The sequence below is a fragment of the Anser brachyrhynchus genome (assembly GCF_964034855.1).
Source record: "Anser brachyrhynchus genome assembly, chromosome: 11".
NCBI lineage: Eukaryota > Metazoa > Chordata > Aves > Anseriformes > Anatidae > Anser > Anser brachyrhynchus.
In genome coordinates this window covers 20,253,430-20,277,439 of record NC_137706.1, presented here as the reverse complement: position 1 = coordinate 20,277,439, position 24,010 = coordinate 20,253,430, and the positions used below count along the sequence as shown (strand labels likewise).

Genomic DNA, 24,010 nt, shown 5'->3' with positions numbered 1-24,010 from the left:
AATAAAAGATTTTATAGCCTTGATGTGTTTCTGGCACATTTTAAAACTGCTGCTAATAAAACTTTTCCAAGATGAAACAAGAGGAAAAAATGACCCAGCTGTAGCAATGTGATTATCTCATGACTTGATTTTTTAGTTTTTTTGTAAAGTTGAGCTTTTACGCAGGAAACTGGGAAAAAAAACATCCCAGAATAAGATTGCGTTAAGAGAAGAAAACCCATGTAAGCACAACTCACCAAGCAGAACGGCGCTATGATTCTAGCAGGCAACGTTAAACGTAGCTTGAATCATCGTTTCATGCACACCGGGGGCTTGCCCCTTCTGACCACTGAAGTCAGTGACAATTCACCAACTGACTGCGGTGACGCGTGAGCCGGTCCCTGAAGAAGCAGGCTGGCTTCTACGTGCGGCACTGGGCAGAGAGCCAAGAGCTCTGAGCTCCGTTCCTAGCTTCGATGCAAACTCCCTGCGTGATTTTGGTCAAATCTCCCGGGGCCTCGGCTTCTCATCTGTTAAGAGGGTGATCTGCCTCTGTCTGCTTCCACTGCTCTCAGAATTGTCATAGCCTCTCTCCTGGCATGCCAAAGCCTTGATTTTTGGTGTGTTGGTAGGTGTAGATGTGCTGTAACAAGGAATGACTAGTGCACGGCCTTAACCAACCTAACAGCTCCAGCATCACAGAACCCTGCAGTGACTCAGGACACTGCCGTGCCCACCTCTGCAGGACAGAAAACTTGCCGAATCTGTGGCGAGTACTTAAAAACGTGCCTTAAGCACCAAGCGCAGCTGCAGCAAGCTGACCTACGTATGCTATACTGGCCTCTCTGTGCATCCTAAAACCCAAAGTGCATCAGCTGGTTGATTTTCAGGGATCACCTCCTCCAGGCTTGAGAAGGGCCCATCCTGATGAGCAGGGAGTCAAGCAGGAGACCTGCATGGATGCACAAGGAGCTCCTGACAAGACTCCCTCTATAGCTTTGAATGCTCTTTTCCACCTCTCAGAACAGAGTTATTATATTAACTACAATGTTGTTGTTCATTTTAGGCTACCAGGAAACCTTTTTAATGTCAACTATCTTTCATGAAACTGACCATGAGAGGGCACCAACACTTCTTTACAAATACAAAAACAGGCAAATAAATAATTGGGAATTTTCTTACAGACTGTATAGCTTCAAAGGCCTTGAATAGTGGGTTCCCCAGAAAGCCCCCGTGTCAGGCAGCGACGTGGGTGCACTGCAACAGGAAAAAAAGCACCCAGCTCCCTAAAGCTGCTTCCCCTACAGACTCCCTTTATATACAGAGCCCCTTTCCTTAGGGCTGATGAGTAAAAGGTTCACACACCTTTTTCTATCGATGCTGTCCAGAGCCTGCAGTATCTGTCCTATCCCAGACCTCCCTTAGAGGAGCAGTTGTTACCTTCACTGCTGCTCCTGGGAGACCCATCCCCTTCTCTCTCAGGACTACACCGCTTGCCCTTTGGTTTGGAAGGCCAGGCTGCTAGCGTTCAAGGGAGAGAACTCGTTCCTGAAAGCTGGATGAGCAGCAACATCTGAAACCACAGGTTTTCAGCCCAGCTAGCCCTAGCAATAAGTTTGTTCATTTCATAGTCTTTCCAATTCATACATATGCTATTTTGTATTACAAGCCCAGCTCTCACAAGCTACTTACTGACAGCATGCAACTTTACAGCACAGAAGACATCCCTCTGTTTCCCAATTACAAATACATAAAGTACTCTGAATGTAAATTACTTCCATCAGCTGAACTTCTAATTCTGAAGGGCAGCTGCAGCGATCTAAGGAGCTCCCCCTGGTACTGCGACGCCCAGCCACGCAGCCCCCGCAGCTGCAGTGTGAGACCTATACCAGCAGACTGCCCTGTTCTGAACTGCTGATTTACATTGCAGAAAGCTGGAAAAACAGGGCAAAGATCAGCATTAAAACAGGTATCTAAAGCTTCCGTTGGGAATGATACTCTACTTGTACCCTAGAAAGCTGCCAGTGAATATTCATTTCATACTACTTTCATATTTTAGCAAAGACATCACCCTAAAGTATTCCTCTAGAAATAAAGAGAATGAAAAAGCATATTATTTGTCAAGACTGCCTTATAAATACCCGATGCAGAATTACTCCATGTAAAAATAAAACTCTTGGCCTCCCAAAATCCCTCAGCCAAATCTCCCTGCCAAATACCATCTGGGATGCAGACACCTACGCCAAGAGAAAAACGTGTCTACAAATGCCCTCTTCAAGAGCAAGCCCGATTATGTATGAACATATAGATCACTCAAAAAGCTAATTCTGCTTACAAAGGAAAATATCTCATTGCTAAAAGATCTGTACGGTTAAGCTAAACCTTTTCCTGCAGCATTGACTGTGGATACAAAAGGATTGTTCTGTTTTGTTTTGTCTGTAAGTCAACAAAATGCTGTTTTCAACTGGTTGTTTCCCCTGAGGTTTCATGACAGTTCGATTAACTCTGTGCAATTATTCCATGAAAGTAATTTTACTCTAAATGCCCTGGTAAACATCTGGCAGTTCAGAGGAATCTCCCAGTTGGGACACATCAATTGAGAAGAACATCAGGTAAGCCAGAAACGGGGGGAGATGAAAATAAGTCAGCCAGGGTGTGCGATAATGTAGCATCTGCAGAACAAGGGGGTCAACAGGGAGTTCTTTATAACAGCCTTACCGTCTGAACTTGATAAACCTTATTTTCTCCTACTGTATTTTGAAAGGTATGTGCCAGAAAAACAGAACAGAGGAGTTCCAAAAAGCACGTATTCATTCAAAAAGAAAATTAATTTATAGAACAGTCCACAGTGAACTGTGCATGAAATAAGGCTGTTTTTGTCAGTACGGGGTGTTGTAAAATTTTCAGTTTGTTTAAAAATGTGCTTCTTTTATAGCATGCATCATGCAAGTAGTTGAGTACTTAGAGTACTGAAATAATTTTTAATGCAGTTCTCAGGTGAAAGAGCAAAAAGATCTACTGATGTTGATTAATTGTTGTTCCTAGCTCCAATGGAGTTATTATACAAAATACAAATCAGATTGTTGTAATTGTATGAAGCCATAACGAACACCCTAACATTTTATGAAAGCTATGTTCTAGCTTTGGAACTGAAATACCAGCCCTCCTGCAAAAGCATACCCTCCTCTTGCCTTTGGGTTGGTCACGCTACAGAAGCCAACAATCTACATTGCAGCACATTTTCTGCTCGCTTTGCTTCTTTCCACCTGACGATCAGTCATTGCTAACAAAAATAGGAAGGGTAATGCTAAACTTAAACGTATTGACTAGGCTGAAGAGAGAGATTTAACTGTCAATGTCTAAATTAAAATCACACGCATCTGCAACCTTTTATATTAAAAATACAAATACTTCAAAGAGTATTTAGACACTGTGACCCATAGCATGGAATAATTAAAAGCCTTTCCTTAAGGGCAATATTAAAAGAACCCTTGCGGACTTGCTGGTAGAACCAGGCCTTTTTGTAGCTTCCTTCTCATTAGAGGATATTAAGTTCATTATGTTTTTCACTTTCGCCATCCCCAGAGCAAGATTATCCACTGAGATTTGAATATTTGGCTTCATCCTCCACATTGCTTTTACAATTGGAAAAAATGTAAATGGCTGTAGTCTGTTCTCTATTTTTTTTTCTCTTGCAATTGAAATGTTCGCATTAGAAATGCAGAGGTGAAGATTCTTTTAATTCTAAGTTAAAAGCACTTGATGTAGAAGTGCCCACATTTTCCCAAAGCAGCTTTGCAGTTCCTGAGTTAATTAGGAGACACGGTATGCTGTCTAATGAGCACAGAAGAGAGGGGAGAGAGGGAGATCTCTGAGGTCATACATTGATTACATGTTCTGAAAAGTGGTTTCTTTTTCGCCTTCCAGTTTTAACCAAACTTGTTATTTTTTTCATTTTTATCAGGAACCAATCTGCAAGCAACACAGATACTACATGGGCCCTTTGGACCTGGTCTAAGAGATCACTTGAGCTCTGACCTACAGGCCAGGGAAGTCAGTGCAAGGTTTCCCACCAGGCTTTGGCTTTGTTCCTACATTTTACGTGCAAGAGTTAGATACTACAAAATTGCAGTAAAAAAGCAAGTCAGAAATAAACTGTTGCTTAGCTGAATAATGCTGCTTAGCCATGCTGTCCCATTACTGACAGCTAACAAAGAAAGGTGAAAGAGCACACTGGGCTCATCACAGGCAATCTGATTCTGACCGTGGTTCTTCCACCCTGATTCTGTCACTTGCCCCAGGTCTGTGCAAGAAGAGCTGATGAGAAGAGATCTAAAACCCAGTTCCCCTTCCTGCATGTCACAGGACAACTGCAAGGCTGGTTTTGTACCGGCAGGCAAGGATGTAGCGTTTTCAGACCTTCATTTACCTGCTCTTGGGATCCCCAAGGCTGTTAAATGCTCTGACTCACAAAAGCAGTCCAATTGATTAGCTTAGCAGACAGGTCCCATCCTGTAACCCCAGTTTTCTTTTCAAAGCTCCAGATGTATTTACTCTTTGTACAATGCTCCAATGCAAAATATGATTATTTTTAATTAGATGTTTGTTCTACTTTTCCTCACTTCCTTCCCCCATCTTCAAATTCACCAGCAGAGGCTCATGTAAAGCAGGTCCTTTGAGAACTGTATTAATTTTGTACAAACAGTACTGTTCTACAAAGCTGCTCTACAACTTCAAATAAAATAGTTATAGCAGGTCATTACTATAGTTTAACGTGCAACAGCAGTTAAAAATATAGTGCATACATATTAGTATTTCAAATGACTGCTAGAACAGGATAAAAGGGACATCAAGATAAAAGCTGCAGGTATTTAAAATTATCAAACAAGCCACAAGGTTTGTTTCCATTACATGGTGTGTTTAGGTGGCACGATGCTAGCAGCATAATCACCTTGATTTCTTGCTCCCACTCCCACTCACTGTTTGCAGGGCTTCAGCTACTTACATTGGTGGGAGAGTTTGAAATCCAGAATGAAACAGTTGTCAAAGACACTTTTAGAATATAGAAAATCTAAGTAACATTATGGAAAATATGCAGGCAGCACTTTGAATAGTGATAACTGCATTTCATTCTTAGCACTCTGCCAGATGCTTAACTGCATTTTCCACTTATGCCAAACACTACTTTTAGCCTTCACTGAAAATCAGACCCAATCAGCAGCAAAAATAAGCTTTCCCCTCTCGATCAGCCTAAGCCTGCTTTGCAGAGGGACAATACTTGACAATGCTGTTCTCTTTCATCAGGTGGGAACTTGAAGAGAACACTTTGCAATGACAAAATTAACAGGGACGAAAATTTACATTTTGAGAACATGGTATACACTCGTGCTGGCACTACGTCTGAACACTGCTGAAGATTTCCAGTGGACAAAGAATAATCCCAGCTCCTTCTATTACGGCACTTTTCCAACAGGTACTTTTCAACTGCAGTTGATTGTTGTTTTTATAATGCTCTAGACTGACCAGTGTTTGCAGAAAAAAGCTACCAAAGTCTCATCCTTCCAGGGAAATAGCTGAAACAAAAATTTCAGCTCTTACAGAAATGCATTTTCTGCACCTAGCCCCGGAAATGTAAGGATTGGGTTAACCTGGCACTTCATACAGTCATTTAAAACAGTAAACTCAGAGTAATTGCTATCAGATTAATATTTGATATCCAGATCTCCCTTTCATGTCTGTGATGAAATAAGATTCACAGCGTAACAAATCAAACCTGAGAACTCTTCTCCTTTTTGACAAATTATCTACAACTGATGAAAAACTACAAACTAAAAATATCCTTTGCTATGTGAAAATATTTATACACACACGTTTCATTCAACCAAAACCAAAACTTAAAAAGATATAGGCACTGATTTGGTTTTCTGCTTAAGTTTTTTTAAGTGGCTTATGAAATGGATTAATCATGTCCTTTCGCACAATACTAGGAAAAAAAAATCAGAATCTTTTTAGATATTTTTGGTAACAACAGCTAAACTTCTTGTCAACAAGAACATAAAAAGTAGCAGGCATAAATAACATAAAAACATATTTTTTTTCTTACTGTAAGCCACTTCTACCATGCTATCAATGCACTACTTCAGCACTGTAAAATAATAGTAATACAGCTTAGTAAATGAAAAATAGATCATTTTTTCAGTGTATCATAAAAGGATACACCTGTACTCTGTACCTCATTTTCAGAGTCCCTATTTTATGCACCAATAACATTTCACAAAGAAAACACTGGCCTCGTGTTCAATAAGCATGCAGTCACGCACATCTCACGGCAAGCTACGCAGCTGCGGAGGTGCATCAATTGCTTTCTCATATGCAAATTTAATACGAAAGAGCAGTTGGGCCAGCACAGTGTTTGGATTGTAACTCACTTCTTCTTACCCTTAGGCTTTTCATGGGGCGTTGGAAGTTCTGCCTATCAGACTGAAGGGGCCTGGGATGTGGACGGGAAAGGACCAAGTATCTGGGATGCTTTTACTCACGCAAAAGGGAAAGTGTTTAGAAATGAAACAGGAGATTCAGCCTGTGATGGCTACTACAAAGTTCAGGTATCATTAAGGAGGAACTATCCCTCTAGAAACATTCTGGAGCCATTTCATGACACTGATTTCCCATTTAGAGCTAACAACTAAGATGTAATATTTTGGTTGCCCTACAGCCACGCTGTATTAAGACAGATGAATAACTGAAGAGATATTCTGCTTGGATATGACATATGCTAACTGGATTTTCTTTTCATAGGATGACATTCAGTTACTGAAGGAGCTTAAAGTTAATCACTATCTACTCTCTATCTCATGGCCTCGGATTATGCCCACTGGCATCAAAAGTAAGCACAACAATTTCACAATACACTTACCAGCAGTAATAGACAACCAATTTTACTTCCAAGTAAACCAGAGTTGTATTTTTTTTCCAGATTGGAAAGCAGTCCAGGTAATTTCTTGTCTGTGTGTTTAATCAGCAGAACTGAACGAGAAAGGAATACAGTTCTACAATGACACGATCAATAGTCTTCTGGAAAGCAGCATTATCCCCATCGTGAGCCTCTACCACTGGGATCTTCCACAGGTTAGACAAATTGGTGAAATGTCTAATGAAATGTTTCCGATAGGAAATTTATTTCTACATTTATGGACTACAAATGCATTAGAAAAATGCTTAAAGATGCTTGCATGGTTTTAAGGGTGCTTATAGTTACTTTTACTCACTTGCACTGATGTATTATTTATATTTCAGCAGCTCTGAAGAAAAGTCTTTGTTAGCTTGAAACTGACCTTTAGATAACATTACTGATTCTTGATATTCTTACTTTTGAAGGTTCTCCAAGAAAAGTATGGTGGCTGGCAAAACATAAGCATGATAAATTATTTTAATGATTATGCCAACCTATGCTTTGAGAAGTTTGGTGACCGTGTGAAACACTGGATTACTTTTAGTAATCCATGGGTAAGTTATCAATGCTTTCCTTCCAATCACTTCAGTTGCTCAGTTCTGTTCCCAAAATTCTGTGGAAGGGATACTACAGAAAAGTAGGTTAAAAATTGTAGCTTAAAATGATAGATTGATGGATAGATAGTCTTCTGTAAGCAATCTTTGTGCCCCAAAATTGGTTTCAACCAGGACTAAGTTTCAAGACATGAAATTCCAGTGAAGTTTTGAAAAGTCATCAGCTAGAGAAGAGGCAGGCACAGAAATCAGACAGGCAGTTGAAATGGGTGCAGGGCAAGCTACATCAGACAACGGCAAGCCGGCAAGTCAGTCCCTACGGCTGGTCAGCAACACGTTGTTTCCAACAAGCTACAGCGTACCATCAGCCAAGCAGTAGGACAGTAGATGAAAGCCAAGGACAAGAGAGGGAAAAAGGGGCCTTGAAAGGATGTAGATATTAAGGAGATCCTGCACATTTTAAATCCATAGGATGTTAGCAAATTCATTAACTCCACTGTTTAAAGAATAATTATTTCTATGTGTTTGTAGGCAGTTGCTGAAAAAGGTTATGAAACAGGAGAGCATGCACCAGGACTGAAGCTCGGCGGATGTGGAGCGTACAAAGCAGCGCACCATATAATTAAAGTAAAATTAGAGTTGCACTTTAAATTATGTGTAAATCGAAAATTATTAGCAGACTGATTAAGCTTTTCCTCCTGCTCTTTAAACAGAAATATAGTTTAGTAATGATGTCATTTCCAACTGCCGTATCAGATTTATTCAGTAGCTGAGGTAGCCTGGTTTTAGACCACCAATGCATATTCTGGTGTAGCACGCAGTCAGAGGTGCTCGATGCGACACTGTTGCAACAGCTCAGACTTCCCTTGTAATTTAAACGTCCCTTTGAAACATGCTGTAAAACTGGTTGAATAAGAAAATATCTAGGTTACTCTAGTAACAAGGAGTAAAATCCTGGCCTAGTGAAATGAACTTGAATTTTGCAAGTGACTTCAGTGAAGCCAGCTCTCACAGAAAAACCTTCACGTGCCTCAATAAATTAGGCAAAGACATCCAAAGACCAGAGACGCTGGAACGCTGTACTGAACGCTATTACCTTTATGAGGACCTTGAGGAATTTAGGGAAGAAATATTGCAGCAATGTTTTTTTGATATCTTCTATAAAATGAAAGCTTCCACAATGCACATGAAAGAAATGATGCGATACTTCCAGATGTACCCTAATGCAAAAGCTTCTCTCCACCTTCAGTGTCTCTCTACACTTACTGTGTGACTGTGTATTTGCCCCTTTTTTCCCCCCCTCTAATTCTTACAGACTCATGCAAAGGTATGGCACTCTTACAATAGCACGTGGCGTAGCGAGCAGCAAGGTAATAAATGTTCATTCTGTGATTATGCTTCTATTTACATTAAGGGCTTAATGATTATGCATAAGCTGCAGAATTGTCATTTTGTTTTTAAGGTATGGTTGGAATTTCCCTAACTAGTGGCTGGGGTGAACCCATTGATCCTCACAGCCAAGCAGACATAGATGCAGCTGAAAGATACATGCAGTTTCATTTGGGATGGTTTGCAAACCCAATTTACAGAGGAGACTATCCAGAAGTGATGAAGAATTATGTAGGTAAGCCTCAGGAGCCCGCTATGACATGCACAAATCACGCAATTACAACATGTAACAGTGGAATACCCCTAACCAATATGAACCTTAGTCAACTATGAGGACACAGGTAAGACGAAGCTAAGCAATGTGGGCTAGACGCATCCCGAGTATTCCGGGGGGACATAACAGAACTAAAACGTGTAACTGCTGTTGAGCTCAACAGTTACCCATCTGAGTGCCCCAGTGAATGACTGGAAGGGAAGCAACCATCTTTTCAGCGATAGCCTGTTTGTAGTGGTCTAACCAAGACTGGGACTTACTAGATATTTTTCAGTATTTTCTACCTAAGCACAAAGAACCTGTGGAATTTTTCATCGCTAAAAGCTTGCATTTCTCCAGGACCCCATTATTTCACAGACAGAAGAAGAAAAGTGATGCACCTAGCAGCAACATGCTTCCTTTCTCATCACATTTCCATGCTCTTTGAAAAAAGCAGCACATGAATTCACTGTCCTCTCCCTGTACTGTACCTGGCTTATTTCTGCAAACCAAAAGGAAGAACATTTATTTCATCTAAAGGAAAAAGCAAGCAAACTAAGCTGTCCTCTACACTAAGTTCAGGAAAACCATATTTATTGTTTGTCATTTAAAGAAAACAAGATTCTGTGCTGCTCAGAAATATGTTTCCTGTATTTATTTTGATAGGTAGGAGGAGTGCCCAGCAGGGCCTGGGGACATCAAGGTTACCGACTTTCTCAGTGCAAGAGAAAAGCTATATTAAAGGCACATCGGATTTCCTGGGAATAGGCCATTTCACTACACGGTATGTTACACAGAAGAGCTTTCCATTTCTACAAGTGTCCAGTTACTGCACTGACCAGGATCTGGCAGAATTGGTGGACCCAAAATGGCCAGCGGCAGGCTCGAAGTGGCTATACTCTGTGCCTTGGGGATTCAGAAGATTGCTCAACTTCATTAAGGTGATTACAGAGTATATCTTTAAAAAGAACAAAGAGTCCAGTTTCAAGCAGGAGTTCCACTTTTACTGTAAGGACAGATTTTCAACAGCTTCACCTGTATATTCATCTACTTAAACTGGCAACTGGCAAGTTTCTTTTTCTTTTTTTTTTTTTTTACCGAGAAACTTCGTTTTAGTTTAGAGCTATAGAATTCAGTAATTTTAAATTGTAAAAGAAAAAGTTACATTCCTAGTTACGCTCTCTTCTTATTAAAGATAACTAAGTAAACCTAGAAAAACAGCTTTAAAGCATTTTAGTAAGAATTTCATGTTCTGTCAAAATAAAGTGATTTTATTCCTACAATCCAATTTAAAGACAGCTCTGTTTGCAGACACAGTATGGGAACCCTCTGGTTTATGTGACAGAGAATGGAGTTTCAGAAAAGGTACAGTGCACTCAACTGTGTGATGAATGGCGGATAGAGTATCTGAAAGGATATATTAATGAAATACTAAAAGGTAACTTTAAAAGCATGTTTTTCACTTTTTAAAAAACTCTTATAATTTACACCATAGAGAAATAAATATTCACAGATCAGAGTGGACAGCAATCTAGACTACTGAATTCTTTCACAAAAGTGACACAACCTGACCAAATGTACTCGTGCTAACAAATACAATAACCTACACGAGGTCAAATACTGTAATAGAGCATCAGTTTGGGTAGAAAGGAGAAATTGCACCTAATTATCATACTTAGGGAGCTCTTCGTACCTTTAAGCTAAAGATAACGTTTTCAAAGGATCTAAATTATTTTCTACTTTGTCATTTTTCTGTCCTCCACCCCTTCCTCCTGCCCTGTCCCCCACACCCCTACTTCTGCTATAAAACAAAACACCTACCATATTTTAAGGAAGACAAACACAGGCAATAAATTTAACAGAATAATTTGTGTTCTGTTCACAGCTCTAAATGATGGTGTTAATGTAAGAGGTTATACTGCCTGGTCTCTGTTGGATAAGTTTGAATGGAACAAAGGTTTCTCTGAAAGATTTGGATTTTATCACGTTGATTTCAAAAACAAGAACAAACCACGATACCCAAAAGCATCTGTTAACTACTATAAAAATATTATTAGTGCAAATGGATTCCCAAATCCAAGAGAGGTAATGTCCATCACACTTTTGTGTGTGTGTGTGCGCGCGTGCTGTGTATGGAAACTATCACACAGCTTCATGAAACAACTTGCATGAACACAGTACATGAAATTTGACGCTTTGCTACTGTAACTTAGGGATGTGTTACATACTTATGCCTCCAAGAGTGGAAATGGCCTCAATTACTGCTTCTAAGGCATGCTACAAACACTAATTGGACTTAATTATGTGATAAAACTTTTGAATCGCAAGTTAACTGTACTTGGTCAGGTTTCTATGCAAAAAATTACACATATGTGATACTTAGCTGGAAAACAACATGGAATGGTGTGTGCTTTTTTATTTTTTTTATTAAATAACTAAAATGCATTCAAAAAAAACAAAGATGTAAAGAAACTTTCAGAAAATCATGTATTCACAGAGTAAAATACTTTAAAGCGAATTGTAGTGGACAAATGTTCAGGGACCAAGAAGAAGCTGCTGTAAGACAGAATATTGCAGTCTAACGGAACTGCTGCGTGTCAATCTTCTCAGGTGGAAAACTGGCATCAAAAGGCCATGGACACTTGTTCTATCACACACCAGCTCCTTGATGCAGGTAATTATGTTTATTATTTCCCTTGAAAAATCAAAGGAACAGTAGAATACTGCTCATGTACTGAAGTTCATTCAGGGTAAGCAGAACTTTGGCAGCCCATTGAGCACTGACATCTTCAAAAATTTACCTTAGAAACAGAAGATGAAAATATGTTATGGATTTGCTCCAGCTTTTACAGAGCACCAAAAATGTTTGCTTTATTTTACTTGTTATTTATGTTTATGTCAACATCTGACAAAATAATTTTAGGTTAAGGATTTTTTGAGTATTTATGGCTATCTCTAGCCTAACAATGAGTGTATTGCTGAAGTTTCTTACATATTATTCATTTCTCAAATTTTAGATTCCTTGGTTACTCATATGGAAATGGTGACAGAGATCGTTCTTCCTACAATTTTCACACTCTGCATACTCATCAGTATTGTCCTACTACTCTTCTTCCTTCAAAATCATAGCTAAAATTGCACACTTGGACGCATCTTCATTTTGCATAATACAATGCAACTGTTTTATTATATCGTTTAAATCTTACCACAAATGCCTCTTTTTGTACCATTGTAAAGGTGAAGGAATATTACTTTACCTGTCCACATAGCACTGCTTCTAATTTTTTCTACTTAATTCTCAAAACAATTTAGAAATTTTACAAAAACCCGAGGTACATCTTTTTTTCTGCATTACTTTCTACACATTTTAAGTAGCAGATTTTGTTTCTTGTTATTTTGGAAACTATTATATATTTTGTTCACCAGAACAATAGTTAGTTAAGTGTAAAGCAGCTCTAAACTTGTCAGTACAAATTTCAAGTGATTAAAAATTATTTTATTTTTAATATTTTATTTATTAAAAACTATTCTGTTTTCAATCTGTTCATCATTACACTTTTAATTATTGTGTAGCTGCTGTTTGAAAAGAGATAAACACAACTGGAAAATGGAAGGGGACTTAACTATTCCAATAGCACTGCTTAAATATTAAACTCTTATTTCATGTCTAAACGTTAGGATAATATATGCCTTACTATTTAGGTGTGGAATAGAATTAGTTGAAGTGATTTATCAAAGATAACTGCTGTGTCAGATTTAAATTACAGAATCTTTTTTTTTTTAAATAGGGAACTAGGTTTACCCCATACAACAATATATTTTATTGCACACAGAAGTATGTAACATAAGTAATCCAAGCCACTTGCAGAATATAATTTTCCACTACAAATTCACTCAAGTAGGTACAAGTTAAATACATGATTACAAAAAAAAAATAGCTCCAGATTATGGCCAGCTGGCTACATTTGTCTTTGGCGTTGTGCTTGAAATCACTCCTCTAAAGCAAACCAATAAACCAGTTTCCAACTTAGCTCTCAATACAGCTTCAACACTGCTGTACGTATACTGAACACGGAAGCAGCACATATATACAAAAATTCTTAGCTTCTATTCAAAGGCATTAACTATTAAATTGATAGTTATTCTTTTAAGATGCAATAAACTAAAGAAAGGAGTAAGAAATAAAAATAAAAAATAAAATTTACTGAGGAGAAACGAGAAATGGTAGATGCTTCAGTTTTTAAATGCATGAATAAGAAGGTTTTTCTTATTCTTACTTATACTTAATAGTTAAGAGTTTTTTAAGCAAATACTTCCCTCTCAAATTAATCAGCATAGACTTATATAGTTGGTTATACTACCAAAAGGTTACATACAGTATCTTATTAATGTACGACCGTATGTAACTGTCAGTAATTAATCCCAACGCATTTAAGTGATTATGCTTACCCAGCTATACTGAATATTTCTGAAGAAAGTAATGTAAAAGTATATATGACACCATCTAAAGTAATTCACTCTGCGTTAAGGAAAAAACTGAATATGAGCAGCAGAAAGAAGTATATCCAAGAATACTGCAAAGTATAAAATACAGGGATGAGGAAAACCAAGCTGTCACAAGTTCATGCACTTGATGAACAGCTTTCCAAATATATCGGAAGGATGAAATATCGCTTGGTACTAGAAAAACGTGGCAATATTGCTTGTTTTGTAAAAACCAAAATAAAATTTTAAATCCCAAAGTGTAGAACTTTATTGAATGTTTGTAAATTTGTGAACCAAAATATCTACTATATTTTCAAAGTAACTATACTGTACATTCATAACTGCACAATATTTACAAACTAGACGGGTACAGATGAATTATGGCTGCTTATGTCACACGAGCATACTAAAGCAAATAACTCAGTAAGATGTATTGTTCTTCAAATCAGAGAATGTTGCTAAATATACTGAACTTTCCCCTTTACTGTACCTTTCCAGTGCCTGCCTGGAGAGTAACATCTACTTATGTGAAATGCACCTGACTGCAATTAGTCATTGTAATAAAATACATTCTTTCTTCAGTGCTTCCATTAACTGTAGAATCGCACAAGAGACCTGCAGAGATGAAAGATACGGTTAGCCAGTGTATTTAGTTCACGCAGTAATTTTGAAAACAGTTCCTGAAGCTAAGCTTTAGCGAAAGCACTTCATGACAAAAATTGAGAAAGATAGGAAAGCTTTACCAAAGGATTACTCTGTAACAAATCTCCTCCACCCAAGACAAAGGGGCAAACCATTTCTATACCAGTCTATATTCTGAATTCGTCCCTGTCTTTATGCATTTTCACTTATTCTACACTTGATTTTATGAAGCAAGGCATGCCTTCTCTCCTTAGTGCCTGTTTGCTTCTCAGACTAGAGGCCAGCATTCAGTAACAGGTAAGTTTCTCTTCAAATCCATCCTCAGATACACTGGCAAAGATATTAACAGTTATAACATACTGTGGAGAATACTAAACAATCATGCCATATTTAGAACTCTTCTGTCATTTTAACTTCAAAAACATAACTCAGCAGAAGTAAGAAGGCAGGTCACAACTTTCTGAAAATCTTTCAGATGCTACAGATACCATCTCACATTTTTATTAAAAAAAAAAAACGCTGTTTCAGTTTTGCTGAAGATATAAATAAGAAAAAGTATAGACCCACTGAACACAGTATAAAAACTGAATTTCTTTTAAAATGTTTACTTTCATTACTTCATTTCACCATACATGTTCCTTACCTATATTGTTTGATGTCATATGTTCAACAGGAGGACTAGTACTAACTTGCCATGTTGTTTTAACCTCCTTTTGGCCATGCCCACTACTTATGTCCACCTTCCATATTTCTGGGTGATCACTGACAAAATAATCAAAAAATGTTAAAATTTAATTAGGTATTCAGATCTGAACTCACAATCTGAATTTTAATGCTACTGTTTAATTTTAAAACACAGAAGATTATCTTACTTTTGATAGAACTTCTTGACGAGAGCTGGCCTGATTGGCAGTTGAAACACATGCTTCTCATTTAGAGGGTTTTCCTTATAATATTTCAGACAAGTTCTAGAATAATATAAATCAACTAGTTACAAACATTCTTTGGAGAAATACTTGTGTGACATGGCATAAGCCTTGTCCAAAATTAACTAGATCCTCAGTTTTTATAATTTCATTTGTTTTATCAATTTTAATCACAAACCAAAATTTAGTAAGAAGATCCAGCTTCTGCAGTCTCAATCATCAGCATTCAGGAGGGTTGCTTTTTTTTTTTTTTTTGAAAGTTTCTTTACAACTATCAAAGAATTTATTTGCTCGTACTATTGAAAAGGAAAGTAAAATGAAATAATTACTGTGTCAAAGGGAAGAGGTTCTCATGTTTAAACTGAAGTAAGACTGTACAGCTGACCATTATTTCCAGCATATGGTGAAGCTTCTGAACACGATGAACTTGTTCTTGTAGATCTACTGATGTGGAAATGAAGTAATCCTGGAACAGCAAACAGTTTCCACTCGTAACTGGACACTCAATTTCTACAGACACACAACATACTCTCAGTTTACTAAAAACATTTTCTTGCTTCTTTTGACAAGCAAAAATATAAAGAATGGCCCAACAATCAGAACAAAGTCAGAACTATACTGCCTGACAACGACTCATACCAGATACCTAGGAAATAATATATAAACAACATAATGACAATTTTGCAGGATAACGTCCCATCCTCTTGATTTGCAATTCAGTTACTCAGCTTATGGGAAAGATGACTTGCATCCCACCATCAGCTAAGTGTGCTCTACTTTAAAAGTTAAAAGTAAAGAAACTCACCAAATAGGTTAATGTTGCAAGTTCCTGGCCTGTAAAGTGAACAGGAAAAAAGATTACCTCGCATTGTCAGATTACATACAAGCAACACTCAGGTGATCTAACAGGGAATTTCAAAACAAAAAGGCAGCCATTAAGATACTAAGATTGAGGATGTTATTTATTGACGATTACTCTTTCAAAATAAGAAAAAAAAGCTGCCAAGTGGCATTGTCTTACATACCACCAAGGCTGCACAAACATGGAAACACAATGTAGAAACCTACTGTATACTCTGAGACAATCAACCTCCTAGAGACATACAGATTTACATATAGCAAAAACAAGCAAGCAAATTAAAGAAAGAAAACAGTGTGACAAAGCAAAGAAGAAATCAAGAAATGAAGAGATGAAGGAAAAGGAAGTGGATAACACCACTGGTAAACATGACACCCCTCCCAGATTCAGAAAAAAAATAAACCTGTAATACTGAAAATAAAGCCACAATGTTTTCAAGAAAAAAAAAAAAAGTACTTTATGAAAATCATTCCAGCCTAGTTTTTGTTTCGAGAATAAAATATGTACAAAAAAGTATCTAATTACTACAGACCATACAAATACAGCTATTACAAACAAACACCCTTGCCTGATTTCCTTTTAACCCTTGTAGACCATAGAAGAAAAGACAAAAAGAGCATGAAGGTCTTATTTTATCACCTACAGCAAACAGGTAAGAAAACAAAACAGTCCTGTTACACAGGTCTGGTATCATTTTACACTAAGTAAAACCTTGAGATTTTTTTTAATTAGAAAAAAGAAATACACAGCTTTGCTAAGTGTAGTTATTTTGAAACATATTCATTTTTTAAGTTTGGAAAAATATATACAACTAGGAAGTACAAATACCAAGGATACTAGAGATGGAAATCCAGCAGATGGCAGGCAGAAGTGAGATCAAGGTTACCACAGACTTCATTATTTCATAGAATGGCTCGGGTCAGAAAGGATCTTAAAGGTCATCTCGTTCCAACCCCCTGCTGTAGGCAGGGATGCCACCCACTAGATCAGGTTGCCCAGGGCCTCATCCAGCCTGGCCTTGAACACCTCCAGGATGGGGCATCCACAGCTTCCCTGGACAACCTGTTCCAGTGCCTCACCACCCCCTGAGTGAAGAATTTCCTCCTAACCCCTAATCTAAATCTCCCCTTTTTTTAGTTTTGAAAGTTGTGAAAGTTTTTTAAGTATTGAAAAGCTGCAACAAGGAGACCCAGGAGCCTTCTCTTCCTCAGGGTGAGCATCCCCAGCTCTCTCAGCCCTTCTTCATACATGCTCCAGCCCCCTGATAATCTCCATTTCCTGCACGAAGTAACCTTTTCCCTTTAACTTCTAATCATGTTAGTAGATATTAGGCTTACCTATGAAAAAGCTGACGTAATCCTTCTTCATCTTATCCAGACCAATCTCTAGGAGCATTTGAACTGGAGTGATGCCACTGAGGGAAACGGCCTCTATCGTGCCATGGTAAGACTGCTGAATCAATTTACTTAGCAAACTGCTACTCCCTTGGTGAATCTGAAAATTAAAACAGTTTTATTATGTTGTAGCTGTGTACAAAACCTCATAATACTAGAAGTACAACACCACGGAAACAGAGACAAACGATAACATGCAAAAGTAACTTAAAAGCAACGTAACATGGAAATAAGGGGCAGCTAAATGAGAAAAATCATGTTCTCCCTCAAGCAACTCAAAAGGACAAAATTCATTGTGAAATACAAATACATACCCACGGCTGTACTTCACCATGTTTCAGGGATTTTATGATCAATGTGAAACACTCTACCAACTCCTGATAGGAACTGACACCTTAAGAAAAATGATGCAATATTTTATTTATCAATCCAGGCTTTCCCTTCAGCTGTTAGATCAGTAACAGGCCAACGCATACTTGCAAAAACTAAACTGCTCATTTAAAAAAATGATGGCTGAAATGACAGATTGCATTGCTTTTTGTTAAGTTTGTCATATTGTGACTTTGAATAGGGTTACTCTAAGGAAACAATGATCAGAAGAGACCACTGAACAGCATGACTGTTTGAGAACAGAATATGACATAAGCTGCTTGTCCTGTAACACTTTTGTCCACATCCACTCTCTACACATTGCGACTCGGCACACTTTATAAAACTAGCTGAATAGCATCAGTTTAGAACACGAAGAATTAGTATCTCCTCATATAATAGCACTGCAAGTGCTATTACAAGAATAATAAAATTTGTATGCAGCTTCATCAACTTTAAAAACTAGTCCTTCAGATCTAGAAAGACGATTTTATAAGTGTTTTATATAAGTATAAACTTCTAGAGCTGATGCATGCTTCTGATTATTTAGTACCTTTTACAATCAAATAAAATTAAATATAGTATCTCCTGCTAGATGTTGGTTTATATGTTGTAAGAATCATCTTACATACCTAAAATTAGCTCTTTTAGAAAAAGCCTGTTATTAAAAATTTTCTGAAGAGCTGATCAGCCCTTAAAACTCAAGAGACATTTACATTCATTTCATCAAGAAAGCAATACAGTATGGTAGATACACAGAAGAGAAGAATTAAAGGGCAACGGATGGGGTTAAAAAACAAAAAAAATCTACTTACTTCTCATTTTGCACCATAATTGTTCAGCAAAATCCAGGTCTCCTCGTTCACTGAAGATTGATTTTATTGAACTATCCACTGCAGCAGTGTCAGATTTGATATTCTGAAAGAGGTTAAGTAAAAAAATATGCCTAAGATTCAAATACCTTATAAATTCAAATTCCTTCCAGAGATTAAAACTGGGTGCGTTACTGATTTTTCCCCTCTTCCATCCAGGGAACGTACTCCATAGAAGCTAGCACTACACAGTAATTTGGAAGCATATTTTTATTGAAAAGTAAAATTAATTCTTTTCGTGTTTACCACCCTGGATAATTACTAAGTTTAGTCCAGGAAGTGAAGCCTACTGTTGGAAAGATTTTTTGATGATAGCCAAATAAAGACTGTCTCATAAAAAACACCTGCTTAGCTCAAGATGATCTTTTTCAATTTACAGTGGCATGATGCACACAGCATCAGTAAGCAGCCAGAACACAGACCAGCAAAGTAAGCATAGACCATATTTTGTGACAGGATACCAAGCTCACAGATGATTAAATAACAGCATATATAACCACTATATACATAGTGGTTAAAAGGGAAGGGAAAGAAGCAAGAAGGTATAGTTCCAGTACCTCAGAGACTGCCACTGAATGCTAAATTATATCAAAAATATGTTTAATGGACACTGGTAGAGCATTTAGTATTAAAAAAAAAAGGGAGTTTTGTTGAAGGTAAAAATTATAGTGAACTTATTAGAGAGCAGCTATGGAACTTGTAACTTTATCTTTAAGTTTTCATCCATTATTTTTAAAAAGAAAAAAAAACAGAAAGCAAGAGATCTTTCTTTACTTCTTTATGTCTATATATCTACAAATATGCCTAAATATACAAGACATAATGAAAATTTAGAATAACTACTTATCAGCAGAACAAGGTGACAAAAACCAGTAGGAAATTGCATATACCTCTGTTTCATTCTCATTTCCTGATATACAATAGCCATCCAGTTTCTTCTTTAAATCTAGTAGAGGAGAAAATGAAAATCACCACTACGAAAAAAATATAGTCGAACCAACTGCATAAATCCCCTGGTACACCATAATTAACAAACACTTTGCTGGGTGGCTAATAGACAAAATGTATAAATTTTTAAATTTTTTCTATTGAGCAAGCATATAGTTTGAAAAATAATTTCTTAATATGTTTTATTATAAGATACATGTTTTCTCTGTATATCTTTACTACAGTCTTGTAGCTAAGCATTAACTCCTTAAATTCCAGTGATAGAGGAATAAAGATTAAACAGTGGTCTAATAATCATCTCTGGTTTTCTTCCAAATTTATTTGTCAGAGATCGTTTTTGTCTGTTTCTCCAAGTACTTTCTACACGAAACATTTTGAAAAATATACTGTCACATTTGAAAACCTTTTGGTGCATTCCTACATCTGATTTTCTTTTTAGATTCATTTTCTAGTATCTTAAACTTCTGATAAGCAGAATTTCACAGCAGTTTTCAGAAGCAATCAGTAATTTTGGGTGCTTTATTTCCAGATATCAAACTACTGTTGCCCACCACCACTGACTGAGAACCTTCGCACTTTTAACGCTTATATGCATGTCAAGTAACTTGAAAGATGCACCCAGAACTTGTCCAATTGTTTTTTAATGTTCTCTCATTTTATAAAGAAAAAGATTTATTTCTTTTTTACAAGGTATTGGGACAAAGAAAACTTCAGAGATGTACCGATTAACCTATTTAACTGCTCTGTGCAGATTATTTCAGAATATAAATTAAAATCTCTAATTCTAATACTTTAAAAATTAAATATTGGAATTTCCTTTGCTTCTATGAAATAGGACATTCCGCTCTTCCCACACAACAAACAGAAATTACCAGTCAGAAATCCTTGGACCAGTTCAAAAGCTGATTTGGACTCTAAGGACTCAGGCCATTCAGTCACACCTGTCTTCAAACCTTCAGCCAAAGTCTAAAAGTAGCATCAAAAACAAGACACAAAACAGTTCTTGTTTAAGGTTCTGCATAGGTCTTTCTTCAAAACGTAGTTAACTTCTCCCAGAATCATACATCTCTTTACAGCTAACTATGAATTTTGAAACTTCTCACATTTCCTGGCTTTGCAATTCGCAATTTGTCCTCTGTGTATTCCAGATTCCTGAAACTGAATTCGAAGTTCATTCTGAACTAAATACTTAAAGGTATCTTTGAAACACCTGACGGAGTTTTAAAAAGAGTAAATTATTAACACAAATTCACCATTCCACATACATCTGAAATTGGAATTTCTCATTTATACTTACAAGGAGAAACTGCAGTTCTCTATACAGCGGATATACAGGACTCCTGGGGTCCCCAGACTCCAATGAAATATTCTGAAAGTTCCAGAAACTTATGTCAGGCTCAAGCTTTAGAAATCAAGTATCCGAAGATTTTCATTAGGGAAATGCAGATTAGCATAATAGTTTAGCCTATGAACACATTGTATTGCTTATATAAAGAGTATCTCTTATATAAATAATAAACAAAAACGGCAAGAGTCAAACATATTTTCTATTCTTTACACTATTCATGATATAAGGAGTGGAAAGAGTTTGAGCTCCTCGACTTACCAGTGTGGCAGCTGCAGTAAGTGGGGGTGGCTGCAGAATCTTATCTACAGTATTCCACGTAATGTCAATACATATATTGCTTTCAGATTCTACAATTGTGTCCTCTATTGCAGCAGCTCTAATAAGTTCATACTGAGCAAATCCTTTTGTCGTCACCTAGAATAAATAGATTTTAAAAATTCTTAAGAAGCTCAACATAATTTTGTACCCACACAAAATATTTTGGAAGTATTTCACACACAAAAAAAATGGCTAACGTGAGACATACTATGTAATATAAGGAGCCCAAACATCACTTCAAAATAGATTATGATATCTTAGGGTTATGCTGAGTTTCTAAATAACATCTACAAAGCTTCCCAAAACCAGTATGATAAATGCGAATACAGAGGTTTTAGAACTTAAACTGGAGGCATGACGGACCATAGAAACCTACAATAGATGAATGGTGTTTGACTTTATGTGCCATTTTGAGTTCCTCTAGGTTTGCAAAAACAGTTTTATCAGCTGTAGGACCTGGGAAAAGAAAAAAGTAAGAATCAAAAAAAAAAGAACCAGTTGCAACATGATGTAAGTCATATTTGCCATGCAAAATTAATGCTCAAATATTCTGTTTGGACTCATGTTGTCCTTCAGAAAGCTGTCATTTCTCTTGCATCTACTCTACTGACAATAAAAGCTGATGTTAATATTTAAATGTTTAGTAAGAGTCAGTGCTAGATGATTGCACCTGACTGAAGGTAGGCCTGCACAGATACTGCTGCTGTAAGTATATTTAAATGTTATTTCCCACACTGCACAACAGACGTCTTTCTCTTTTCTTTCACAAAAAATAAAAATAAAAACCACACATATCCACAAACAACAAGGGAGCAGTACCAAGCCAACATCACACAAAGGCAGAATCCCTGTATTTGTATTCCCACATTCTTAAGCCTTCCTCACGCAATTTTACGCGTAACATCATAATCTTACCGTTACATGTAACCATATAGATATTGATCCCTGTGATTTTGTTTCCAGCTTTGAGAGGCTCAGCTCCAAGCCAACAAGTACACTCCGGATCAGAGCCATCACACCTTATCCAGAGGGGAGGAAGCACAGCCAGTTCACTTGTCTTCAAATGGGTCATGTTTGGATTTTGTGCCATTGTATATAAGGAAATCAACTGCCTAGAGGTATGAACAGGAAAGAATCAGATGCCAGCAAGTATAACTAAATCTTTCTCTTACATAAAACTTTGAATTATCAGTAACACTTAACTCTTATCGGCCCTGCCCTCCTTCATCAGCAGACATTAAATCATTTTACAAAAAGAACGCAGTATTATAATCTTCTTTTTACAGGTAGAGCAATGAAGTCATGAAAAAAAAGTAAGGTATCACAACTGATAATATATTTAATACAATGCTTTCATTTACACTAACAATTCTAAAACTGTAATTGAATTTTACATTTCAAGTGTTTTAAAAGGGTAAGTTAATTAATCAAACTAGTCACCATGCTTTGGTACCATTAAATCCCAATGAGATTTTTCAAACAGAACTCCTACAAAACCAAGCATTTAAGTCTTCCTAAACTTTCTTTGTGCATCTATGCTCAGGCAGTCCCATTAACCAAACGGGACAGGTGCTTTTCCAGTACTTGGACTTTAGTTACACTTCATTAGGGATACTTCTACCAGGGGAGGTCGTTTTGCAGGATGAAAAATGCTCAGCTCATCATTAATCCGATGAGTAATTTAATTTTGAGGGATCAAAAATAACACAGGTGCTGAGTATTAGCAAGATACAATAGTCAGGAGAAAAAAAAAGAAAAAGTTATTGAAATAAGTGGATGGAGGCAGACTTTTGTGCACTTACTTTGCCCTTCTAACAGAAAGAGCGATTGGTCCAGCACTCTCCTTTGGTAAAAGCTCAGAGGCATAAAGAGCATCATCTGATTTTGATTCTTCCATTGGGTCACCTCCCTCATTGTGGTCCTTTAAGAGAAATGCACAGATGAGTCTAAAAATACAAGGTACGTAGAAATATTTGATAGGAATAAATTAAAAACTTTATATTACATTTAAAAGTTTAACAAATGTCATACACACTTACTGCTTTTTGCAAAATATACACCATACTACTTCCATTCCAAAATCTTTCAATGGGACTTTTGCAACCACGACCAAACAAACAGATCTCTACATCGTTCTGGAGGAAAAAGAAAAAAAAAATACACTATATGTAATTGATGTATTTCAGCAACTTTGTAATACTTCAAATTGTAAAACCAATGAATTACTTAAGCCTTTTTCCAACTCCATTGCTACCACTCGTGAATCTAAGGCTTTCTTACTTCAGGAGAACAGTAACTGCGTGGGCAGTTCTTGGCGTTCAGTTCCAAAGACGGAACTGAATATTAAAGCAACTGTGAAAACGCAACAACTTTCAAATAACCCACATAGAAACCTTCGTCTTTAACAGTTTGGTTCTTTGAGAAAATGAAGTTTACCCAAATGAACAAAAGTTCAATTATGAAGATATTAATCCTCAGATAACGAGGGATCATTGTTGTCAAGTAGCAACTGCAGTCAGTAAATATCTTTAAGATATACTCATTTAAAGTAACATTTAAAGTCAATTGATCTCTGAATTTCTCTTGAGAGCACTAAACATTGTAGACATCAAATAACCCAAGCCTGTTCTTGAGAATGAATACCTTTATTTGAGCATTGTTTCTCTAAGAATACAGGGAAGCATCGCTTGACCCATCATATCTACTCATTTTTTCATATTAC

General features: G+C 37.0%; 2 protein-coding genes across 5 annotated transcripts in view; one reads left to right on the top strand and one right to left on the bottom strand.

The window, feature by feature from the left end:
• The window catches only part of ZWILCH (zwilch kinetochore protein), a 194,827-nt gene that overhangs the window by 169,894 nt on the left and 923 nt on the right, over nucleotides 1–24,010 (bottom strand). For 2 of the 4 annotated variants that reach the window (XR_013938108.1, XR_013938109.1), the window contains exons 3-18: nucleotides 23,328–23,423; nucleotides 23,091–23,209; nucleotides 22,204–22,400; nucleotides 21,665–21,744; nucleotides 21,229–21,384; nucleotides 20,920–20,991; nucleotides 20,495–20,588; nucleotides 19,565–19,620; nucleotides 18,618–18,720; nucleotides 17,748–17,827; nucleotides 17,377–17,533; nucleotides 15,986–16,014; nucleotides 15,510–15,646; nucleotides 15,127–15,222; nucleotides 14,898–15,016; nucleotides 14,103–14,227 (exon numbers count right to left, since the gene is read on the bottom strand). Coding sequence is in view for 2 of the 4 variants with exons in the window: in XM_080551500.1 (XP_080407626.1) it covers nucleotides 14,136–14,227; nucleotides 14,898–15,016; nucleotides 15,127–15,222; nucleotides 15,510–15,646; nucleotides 15,986–16,014; nucleotides 17,377–17,533; nucleotides 17,748–17,827; nucleotides 18,618–18,720; nucleotides 19,565–19,620; nucleotides 20,495–20,588; nucleotides 20,920–20,991; nucleotides 21,229–21,384; nucleotides 21,665–21,744; nucleotides 22,204–22,400; nucleotides 23,091–23,209; nucleotides 23,328–23,423 (1,683 nt within the window). In the remaining 2 variants the exon portion in view is untranslated. Of the gene's footprint in view, nucleotides 1–13,855; nucleotides 14,228–14,897; nucleotides 15,017–15,126; nucleotides 15,223–15,509; nucleotides 15,647–15,985; nucleotides 16,015–17,376; nucleotides 17,534–17,747; nucleotides 17,828–18,617; nucleotides 18,721–19,564; nucleotides 19,621–20,494; nucleotides 20,589–20,919; nucleotides 20,992–21,228; nucleotides 21,385–21,664; nucleotides 21,745–22,203; nucleotides 22,401–23,090; nucleotides 23,210–23,327; nucleotides 23,424–24,010 lie in introns of those variants that run through there. The other 2 variants (XM_080551501.1, XM_080551500.1) reach the window with 1 other exon arrangement.
• On the top strand, nucleotides 761–12,931 carry LCTL (lactase like). The gene is made up of 13 exons (XM_080551502.1): nucleotides 761–5,452; nucleotides 6,424–6,584; nucleotides 6,778–6,865; nucleotides 7,001–7,107; nucleotides 7,357–7,485; nucleotides 8,017–8,112; nucleotides 8,801–8,855; nucleotides 8,948–9,109; nucleotides 9,794–10,068; nucleotides 10,439–10,565; nucleotides 11,013–11,212; nucleotides 11,738–11,801; nucleotides 12,145–12,931. The coding sequence occupies exons 1-13, from the start codon at nucleotides 5,311–5,313 to the stop codon at nucleotides 12,258–12,260; spliced, it is 1,722 nt and encodes a 573-aa protein (XP_080407628.1). The 5' UTR covers nucleotides 761–5,310; the 3' UTR covers nucleotides 12,261–12,931.

Bases quoted from the DNA above. Each gene is read 5' to 3' on its own strand.
- LCTL (XM_080551502.1), top strand. From the start codon at position 5,311: ATGACAAAATTAACAGGGACGAAAATTTACATTTTGAGAACATGGTAT. The intron at 8,856-8,947 runs GTAATAAATGTT...TTTGTTTTTAAG, and splicing joins GTGGCGTAGCGAGCAGCAAG to GTATGGTTGGAATTTCCCTA. The intron at 11,213-11,737 runs GTAATGTCCATC...CAATCTTCTCAG, and splicing joins GATTCCCAAATCCAAGAGAG to GTGGAAAACTGGCATCAAAA.